Source organism: Stegostoma tigrinum, chromosome 1 (genome assembly GCF_030684315.1).
Source record: "Stegostoma tigrinum isolate sSteTig4 chromosome 1, sSteTig4.hap1, whole genome shotgun sequence".
NCBI lineage: Eukaryota > Metazoa > Chordata > Chondrichthyes > Orectolobiformes > Stegostomatidae > Stegostoma > Stegostoma tigrinum.
This window is the reverse complement of record NC_081354.1, coordinates 120101630-120112081: the sequence shown is the minus strand read 5'-3', so window position 1 is coordinate 120112081 and position 10452 is coordinate 120101630. Positions and strand designations below refer to the sequence as shown.

The following is a 10452-nucleotide window of genomic DNA, read 5'->3' as shown; positions in this document are numbered from 1 at the left end:
CTTTCTGCTTTTGAATAACCTGAAGTGCTACCCTCATGTGGGCAGAACAGCACAAGTTAAAACATGAGTGGAGGATCCTTGCTTGTGGCTCTTAGTAGCTTGGTTCAGGACAACACTAAATAACTTCCACTGTCTCCCTGTTGGTAAGCAGTTGCAATTTTTAAGGGATGTCTTTAGTCACCGGATGAGGGCGACGCTGGCTAGGCCAGCATTTATTGCCCATCCTTAATTGCTCAGAGGGCAGTTAGGAGTCAACCACATTGCCGTGGGTCTGGAGTCCCACTGTAGGCCAGATCAGTTAAGACCAGTTACATACCTCTGCTCCAGGCAGATTAAATTTAAAAATAAAATTCACCCATTTTTCTGATCAATCTGTTCAGAGATGTTATTAAAACACCTCTGGAGCAGGTGGGACTTGAACACAGAGCTTTTGATCCAAGGCTGGGAGCATTACCACTGTGCCACGAAACGGCCCGTAATGGGAACACTGAATTCTGGCTAGTTTTTAAAAATAACAATTGAACAAGATGATTGCATATTAATTTTGATGAATCAGTGCTCCACAATATAATGCAAATTATGCTGGAATTTCTCACTATTTGTCTGTTCTTCTCTTCAACATTTAATTCTTTTAATTTTTCACTTTTTTTTTAATATTCAATGGACACTTTTTTTAAAGTTTTGGATTACCTAAATAACTTTTGTGATTGCCTCAAGATGACATTCTAATCATTTGCTTTTAGCAGCAGATGCATCCAGAGGATGGGTTATCTGGTCATTTTGTTAAGACATTGTAAAGAAAGCTTAGCTATCTTTATAAAATGCAGAACTATTCTTTTGAGACAATGGAAGAAAGAGATCTCTGATCCACGTCAGAGTGGAATGGAGAATATCTCCATTTCACAGCAGGGAGAGAACTCTGCCAGATCTCAATCATTAATTATATTACTTTTTAAAAATTCCTTCACAGGCTAAGGGTGTCACTGGCTAGGCAGCATTTATTGCCCATCCCTAATTGTCCAGAGGGCAGTTAAGACTCAGCCACATTGCTGTGAGTCTGGAGTCACATAGACCAGTCCAGGTAAAGAAGGCATTTCCCTTCTCTAAAGGACACTAATTAACCAGATGAAGCTTTTCCAACAATCAGTAATAAATTCATGGTCATAATTAGACTCTTAATTCCAGATATTTATTGAATTCAAATTCCATCTACCATGGTGGGAGTGAAACCAGGTCCCCAGAACATTATCTGGGTCTCTGGATTAACAGTCCAGCAATAATAGCACTAAGGTTTTGGAGTAGATTTGTAGCTCAGGGTGTTAAGGTTGGTTAGCTTACCGAGCTTGTTTGTTCCGCAGATGTTTCATTACCCTGCTGGATAACATCATCAGTGCAGCCTCCAATGAAGCATTGGTGTGTTTTCCCACCTGATTTTTAAAACTCGAGTCCGTTGAGCTGGATCGCCTCTTTGCTCCTGCGTGTTGCTGATAGTACCTTCTGCCACTTTGTTGATCGAGCGTAGACTGATGAGGATTAAGCAATTGGATTGGGTTTGTCATTCTTAAGATCTGTGGGCATGGTAATTGCTTAAGTTGGTTGAACTCCGCTGTCATCTGGGAGCAGGACAATGTGACTGAGACTAATGATGTAAGATGCTGAATGTATTGCTGAACCATGTATTGATAGTGATGAAGGATGCCGTAGGTTGCAGAGAGACATGGATAAGCTGCAGAGCTGGGCTGAGAGGTGGCAAATGGAGTTTAATGCAGACAAGTGTGAGGTGATGCACTTTGGTAGGAGTAACCGGAATGCAAAGTACAGGGCTAATGGTAAGATTGTTAGTAGTGTAGATGAGCAGAGAGATCTCGGTGTCCATGTACACAGATCCTTGAAAGTTGCCACCGAGGTTGACAGGGCTGTTAAGAAGGCATAGAGTGTTTTAGCTTTTATTAATAGAGGGATCGAGTTCTGCAACCAAGAGGTTATGGTGAAGCTGTACAAAACTCTGGTGTGGCCGCACTTGGAATATTGTGTACAGTTCTGGTCACCGCATTTATAGGAAGGATTTGGAAGCTTTGGAAAGGGTGCAGAGGAGATTTACTAGGATGTTGCCTGGTATGGAGGGAAGGTCTTATGAGGAAAGGCTGAGGGACTTGAGGCTGTTTTCGTTTGAAGAAGGTTGAGAGGTGACTTAATCAGAGGGTTAGATAGGGTGGATAGGGAAAGCCTTTTTCCTAGGAAGGTGATGGTGAGCACGCGGGAGCATAGCTTTAAATTGAGAGGTGAAAGATAGGACAGATGTCAGAGGTAGTTTCTTTACTCAGAGTAGTAAGGGAATGGAACACTTTGCCTGCAACGGTTGTAGATTTGCCCACTTTAGGTACATTTAAGTCGTCATTGGATAAGCATATGGACGTACATGGAATAGTGTAGGTTAGATGGGCTTGAGATTGGTATGACAGGTCGGCACAACATTAAGGGCCGAAGGGCCTGTATGGTGCTGTTATGTTCTATGAACCATTGCATAAGACTTAAATGGCAGTGACACTATGCACTTTATTGTACTGTACCTAATCAACTGAAGCTATAATGCTTCCAAATACTCAGTGCATTAGCAAATAAACTTGGATAAAACACTGGAAAATGCAAGATGCTCTCAGAACCGCATATAGAAGACTGATCCATGATTTTGGCAGAAGAATCAGAAGAGAGAGCCAAAACCTTATGTTCACTTCCAATACTTGATATTTCCCTAGAAATGTTTCATTCCCACTTTACATTCTATTACCATTCATCAGTTTGATAAGTATACTGAAAGTTACACAAAAGAAAAATCAACTTTAACAAATTCAGAATTCACAGTAAGGTGTCTATCATGGAAGTAACACATTAAATTTTATTCAGAATGAACAATTATACATTTTCTGCTACTTTGAGCAGTACATTATTTTCAGAAGTATATACTCATTTGGGAACAAATCACGTGACCTTACATTACATTATGGCTATGTGCAAAGGATGTAAATGCTCACTTACGAGTAGTTGTATTTGTTTCAACCCAAATCCAGACTAAACTTGTTCGAAATGACTATTAAAATCATTCTCAATATCACAAGCTTTTTAATAGGATTTGTAACAAGTCTATTTTCTTATTTACATTTGACGTTATCAACGACTTGAATGCCAGAGCAATGTGCTCATGAGAAGTGGATTCCTTGTGAATTAAAACCATGAAGTAACCTGTAGGAAGAAACATTACTTGAACAGAATGCAAAAGCTTTTATTTTCACTTAAGTCATTTATTTTTAAAGCTTTAATTCTTGCAATAGGCCAGCATAAACTAAAATACCAGATGTTTACAGCAAAGGGGCCTCTATCAGGTTGCAGAAATGGATGATGCTGTAATGTAATACTTTGGCATTGCTAAATATTTTGCTTCAAAATTACATCAAAGCTGATTTGTGAACATTTACACTGTTCTTTAATGTCACTTGAATCGTCAAATATCTTCAGACTTTGTGTGGACATACTGTGTTATGAAACTGACAGCACAATCATTTTTTAATCAAAATATTATGTGGGGTGTGGTGGGGAAGGCATACTTAAATAAATTTCTGAGGTGGAACATTTGATTCCAGTGTTGCAGATTTCATATCAAACATCTTATCATTGAGATGGAGAACTGATCACAAAGTTTTAATCATAACGAGTCAGTTTTGCAACCATCTCACTGGTCAGTGAGATCTGTACTCTCACACGACATGGTTGAGTGTTTTCAATGTGAATTAAGAGACAGAACAAAACACGTGTATATTTTAAGCAAATTGAAATTCTATGGACTCCTGTTCCTTTACCTCATGAAATCATCTATGTCCATTGTACGAGCTCGTTTTTCATTAAAATTGGTTTCTTCCAGGATTTTCTGGATCTTTTCTGTAATGCTGAAGTTTTCTGGTAGTTGCTATTAATAAACAAAGATTGGTGCCTGAATAATAATGGTTCTTGAAGTATTAGTATTGTTTAGTTTAAAATGTTTATAGACATTTATTATTGAAGTCAATTATCTTCTGGTTTTAATAAATAGTGTTCATTAAACGAGTAAAATTATAATTATAGTAAACCAGTCTAAGAATTTTAGCAATGATGTGAAGAATCAAAAATACAACTTCTACACTTACAATATTATGCAAAGAACAGTGTATTCTGTAATTTTTTTCCAGCAATCGCTCAACTGCATTGGATCTATGGGGAAAAAACTCTATAAACTTTAAAAGGTAAGAGATATGGTTCTACTAAACATACAGATTATTTTGAAGCACAGTACTGGATATACCCTTACATCAACAACATAAGAAATCGCAGACAATGCATTAGAGTATGTATGGGACAAATCATCTAGATATAAAATAAAATGGGTGAAATGGACATAAGCACTGAAGAACTGATTTAAAAATACTGTTTCTTCCCCCTTCAGAAATTGACCCAAAAACAAGAGGTTCGTGCTATTTTCAGACCGATAGAATACATCGGTCATTTACCTGTGCAATGATACTTTGCAGATGAGAGTTTTCAAAGTTTTTATTTTCACATTCTTGTAGGATGTACACAGTCTAATAATTTTTAATTGCATCTGATACAAGGACTGCAGTAAGGTACATGGTTCTTCTAACTGGTCATGCCACCTCTTTCATGGAAGTGATTGCTCAGTGCAGTTTTAAAAATTCTGTGGTTTGTGGAATGCTGCTATGCACAAAACAACTGCCACTTTATCTGTTCTATAATTCCGAAAGACAATTAATTCTATGCAGTATTTTTGGACATTTTGAAAGACATGGAAAATGTCAAATAGATACACTTTTGTCTTTGGAGACAGTCAGCAACAATGCTGACAAGGGATTGTTGGACTTATAACATTTTCTCTCACTTAGCTTACGAACAAGACACTGACTGGTCAGCCATGGACAGAGGTGTAGTATTACTTAAGAGTAATGGTCAAAACATCATGGGTGAAAAATGTTTTGACTAATTGCAATTTTTAAACTGCAATATTTTCAAATTCAGCTCCATTAATTGCATCCGAATATACTCTGAGCAGTGCTTGTGTCATTCATTTCGGATGTATTCAACTTCTGGTTTCAATTTAAACCCAATGTTTTTACACATTACTATATGCAGCTTTTACAGCAACAGGCCTTTACATTCTATTTAAATCTTGGATGAAAGAATAATTGGAAGTCCTGTGTTTAAATAAATAATTTGCAAAGATACCCACTCTGACTTCAAAACATTTGGTACACTGGTGGCTGGCAATGGTGATGTTAGCAGCAACAAATGCAGTGGAAGGTATCTGATTTTTAGTGTATAATTATACATAGTTCTTGTCTAGCCATTTCTGATTGGTTGATGGGTGGAGCTTGGCGCATTGGTAAGCAGAGGATTTCAGTGTTTGACACGTGCAGGTGCAACAATTGATAACAGTGCCAAAAGGGTAGGGGTACTTGATGGAGAAAGTTAAGGGCAGTCCAACAAAGTTCACTGAATGAAGGAATTTGGTGGAAGAGGCTGAGGAGGGAATGAGAGAGGAGTAGAAGAGTGTAGGGATATTACAGGTATAAGAAAAAAGGATGGGGATTTAAAAGAAGTAGTTACAGTAAAAGACACAAACGTTTAGTCAATGCTAGTACTTACTTAAAAGCTGAAGCTAGAGTCTTGTTTTTTCTCACAAATGCTATCCGGACCAGACCATCCCATTCCTGATATAGAAAAATAGCGAGAAAATTTACAGTTAGAACCAAAGTGAAATAATGTGGATCTCATTTCAATGAGCTTATTTTCTCAATCGTTTTGAATGGAGGAGCAGACTTATTGGGGTGAATAATCAACTTTAAAAACTTAAGCTGTTATCCTTGGCCCAACAAGAGATTTGGCTGAAGTCTCTAACCCTACCTGCAATAATCATGTCTTTTATTGAGGTTGCTTGTGGATCTGATTTTCTCTTATCTTGCTTGAGACTTTTTCAGACTACTTTGATTATGATCACAAATTCACTGTCAAAAGTTTGGCATAAACCTTTATTTTACTGTATTAGTACATTAACTGCTGTTGCACCTATGATTGGAACATGTTAACTTGCTCTAATTTTATAAATCATGTAAATTATGTTTGAGCCAGACATTTGGTTTTTTTTATTCTACGAAAATTGATTTTGGAAATCTGAAATACAGAAATGTTAATTGCTACAAATACTCAGATCTGGTAGCATCCATGGAGAGAAAAGCAAATGTTTCAAGTTAAATACCTGTTATTCAAAACTCTTGGGAATACTCAAAACAAATTTTCTCTCTCTCACTCTCCACGGATACTGCTGAACTCAAAGATTTACATGCAAGATGCACTAATGTAATCACAATTGTTCTATACTGAGTATATACTTTTAGTATTAAATCCTCAACTCCACTTTCTTGCCTTTTCCCCATACCCTTGATTCCCTTACCGATCTTCATTAGCCATGAATATTCTTAATGACACAGCCAAGATAGCACTCTGTGGTAAGCCAGTCCAGAGATTCACAATCCTTACAGAAGTCATTTTTTCACCCTTGTCTTAAACGTGTGCTTTCTTACTCAGATTATGCTTTGTGGTCCTAGTGAATCTTCTCTGGACTGTCTCCAGTGCCAGTATGCTCCTGAGATAGGAGGACTAAAACTGTTTGCCATGTTACAGGTATGGTTCCATTAGTGCCTCGTATAGTTTTAGCAATACTGTCCTGTTTTTATCATCTGTTCCTTTTTGAAGTAAAAGGCCAACAGATTATTACTCAGTGAATTTGCATGCTAACTCATGATTCATGCACAAGGACTCCCAAGTATCTCTGGGCTGCAGCTTTCTGCAGTCTTTTGCAATAAAATAATATTCAACTTCTCTATTCTTTGTTCTCTTTCATAACCTTATTTCCCCAAATTATATTCCATCTGCAAAGTTTTTAACTCACTCACTTAACTGTACCACTTGCCTTCCAACCTATTGTGTAATCTACAAAAATAGCATTAATACTCCAATTTCCTCACTGAAGTCTTTAATATATTGTAAATAATTGAGGCCCCAGCAGTGAACCCCAAGGCACTCCATGAGGTGTGGGTCAACTTTTTGTCATCTGTTAATAGCCAATCCTCTATTCATAGAACATAGAATATAGAACATTACAGCACAGTACAGGCCCTTCGGCCCTCCATGTTGTGCTGACCCGGTCATACCGATCTCAAGCCCATCTAACCTACACTATTCCATGTACGTCCATATGCTTATCCAATGACGACATAAATGTACCTAAAGTTGGCGAATCTACAACCGTTACGGGCAAAGTGTTCCATTCCCTTACTACTCTGAGTAAAGAAACTACCTCTGACATCTGTCCTATATCTTTCACCCCTCAATTTAAAGCTATGCCCCCTTGTGCTCGCCGTCACCATCCTAGGAAAAAGGCTCTCCCTATCCACCCTATCTAACCCTCTGATTATTTTATATGTTTCAAGTAAGTCACCTCTCAACCTTCTTCTCTCTAACGAAAACAGCCTCAAGTCCCTCAGCCGTTCCTCCTAAGACCTTCCCTCCATAACAGGCAACATCCTAGTAAATCTCCTCTGCACCCTTTCCAAAGCTTCCACATCCTTCTTATAATGCGGTGACCGGAACTGTACGCAACACTCCAAGTGCGGCTGCACCAGAGTTTTGTACAGCTTCACCATAACCTCTTGGTTCTGGAACTCGATCCCTCTATTAATAAGAGTTAAAACACTGTATGCCTTCTTCACAGCCCTGTCAATCTGGGTGGCAACTGTCAATGATCTGTGTACATGGACACAGATCTCTCTGCTCATGTACACTACTAAGAATATTCATGCCGTATACTGCCCACTTGCAACAGCACGTGCTCTTATTCTATTATGAAACACTGTGTAGTACCTTATCAAACACCTTTTGGAAATCCAGATATTACATCTACTAGTTCCTCTTTTATCAATCTTACTTGCCAACTCCTGAAAGAATTCTAGTAAATGCGTCAAACTCAACTAACCTGTCTGCAGATATTTTATTAAAAGTTCTGTATCACATGCATTTCTTCCAAGTGTAACACATACTTCCTATAACACCACTTGACATACTTTGACTGAAAGTAATTCAGCTGTGAATCAGAACTGAAAAGGCAGATGAATCAAAAACAAAAGGAAGCCAGCAGTAGGAAAACCTTGGACTTACAAGAACCATAAATCCTGAGCAATGGAGTACAAAATAAATGGCATACTTTGATTCTAAAGTCGAAGTCCTTTAGTCTGCATTTTTTCCTCTCAACTTTTAACAGTCAATGTCAACATGCTATTTAACAGCAAGGAGGATGATAGTGGAGTCCAATCAGAGGTAAATGGATAGCTGCTGTATTTCAACCTCAGTGGTTTTCCTTTTGAAAAGCATGAATTCTAGCTAGTGTGTAGGGAAGGTGAGAATTTGTGGACATGGGAGGTGGGTGAGAATTTTCTATTTTCTCGTGGTTTGCAGATGGAGTATATAGTGTAGAAAATCTAATAATTTTAAAAAATATTTTAAATTAACAATCAGAAGCGAGGCAGTCAGGACATCACCAGTTTTAAAACTGCTAAAATGTTTTTCTATATCGGAAAACAGTGAGACAATTTTTCTTCTGTATCTGTATCAGTGCGGATGGCTAGGCATATACAGTCAAGTTATAACACAGCTGAGCACGGCAACACACTATGGCAGATGCGTTGAGGGTGCTGATTAACACAAGGGGATGTTTGAATTTTGTTATCACCAGAGACATGATTGAGGAAAGGACAAGATGAGAGCTCAATATTCCAGGATACAGAATCTTCAGGCAAGACTGGTGAGCAGGTTGCCACCTCTTTTACAATGTTCCAGTATCAAATCAAGAAATCAATTACTGTATTGAAGACAGATGACTTCAGAAGGTTCCATAATTGAGGCCAAAAAGGAACAATCACGTTAGAAGGAGTACTATAAACTCCCAGTCACAAGGATATCAAAGGAATATGTAGGCAAATCACAGAAGCATAAAAACAATAGGGTAATAATGATAGATTTCAACTTCGCCAATATTAAACTGGGATAGACAAAATGCTGAGACAGGGCAGAACTGAAATGTGTATAGCAAAGGTTTTTAAGCCAACATATAGAAAGTCCTAAGAAGGGGCAGTGCTGGACACATGTCAGTTGGGGACCAGAGCTCTGCAATACTTAAGTTAGTTACAGATATGGACAATGTTGGATTGTAAAAAAAATGAACTTGGGGGAGGGCCAGTTTTGATAGAAGGCAGGATTTAGCTTAAGTAGCTTGGGAGCAGCTACTTGTATGAAACTTGACATGATTAAAAGGAAATATTGAGTGCACAGGGCCAGGATGTTCCCATGAAGGTGAATGGGGGAGGGGAAAAAATAAGGCAAGAGTGGATGTTAAGAAATATGTAGGGTGGATAAGGAAGAAAAGGGATGCTTATGGCAGATAGCTGGCTAAGAACACTATAAGCCCAAGAGAAGTATATAAAGTGCAAGTGTTTACTTTGGAAAAAAAAATTAGGACAGTGAATAGGGGGCATGAAAATAAAACTGTTGGGTAAAATATAGGATAATCAAAAGATGTCTAAGTATATTAGAAGCGAAAGGATAACCAGGGAAAGAGTAGGAGCTCTTCAGGGACCAAGATGATAATGTGTGTGTATAATCAGAAGATATTGGTTAGGTTTTAAATTATTACTTTGTACCTGTATTCACTATAGGGAAGAACAATGTAGGATAGAAAATGGGGCGACTGCGATGAATTTGAATGAAGTAACATTGAGACGGAAGCGGTATTAGTGGGCTTAAACTTGGGTAACTCGCCTGACCCAGAAGAGATGCATCCTTGGTTGTTGGTATTCTCTACAGTGAATGCAGGTACAAAGTAATTAATTAAAACCTGGCCCATATCTTCTAATTATACACACACCTTGGTCCCTGAAGAGCAAATGAGGAGACTAAAGAAGCTTCCAACTTAATTTTCAAATATTCTCTAAGAGCAGGAGAGGTGTCAGAGGATTGGAAAACAGCTAACATGGTACAATTATTCAAGGAGGATGGTGGGTATAAGCCAGTGAGTCTAACATTAATGGTATGCAATTTTTTTGAAAAATGAAAAATTTCTTTCAATTTGGAGAAAGAAAGCTGATTCAAGGACAGACAGTTTGGCTTCAATAGGAGATCATATCTCAGATTGATATTGTTTTTTTTTGACGTTACTAGGTGTGTAGATGAGGGTAGTGCAGGTGATAGAAATAGAAAAGTACAGCACAGTACAGGACCTTCGGCCCACGATGTTGTGCCGTGGAATAATCCAAATCCAAAATTAAAATAACCTAACCTACATTCCCCTCAATTCAGTGC

At 38.1% G+C, this 10452-nt stretch overlaps 1 protein-coding gene across 5 annotated transcripts in view; it reads right to left on the bottom strand.

Annotated features, from left to right (window-relative positions):
* Positions 1–2878: 2878 nt before the first annotated feature.
* The window catches only part of dimt1l (DIM1 dimethyladenosine transferase 1-like (S. cerevisiae)), a 37834-nt gene continuing 30260 nt past the window's right edge, over positions 2879–10452 (bottom strand). For all 5 annotated transcript variants that reach the window (XM_059648257.1, XM_059648251.1, XM_048538702.2 and 2 more), the window contains 4 exons: positions 5689–5753; positions 4179–4242; positions 3855–3961; positions 2879–3240 (listed from right to left, as the gene is read on the bottom strand). In XM_059648257.1, coding sequence (XP_059504240.1) covers positions 3198–3240; positions 3855–3961; positions 4179–4242; positions 5689–5753 — 279 coding nt within the window. In that variant the 3' untranslated portion in view covers positions 2879–3197. The remainder of the gene's footprint in view (positions 3241–3854; positions 3962–4178; positions 4243–5688; positions 5754–10452) is intronic.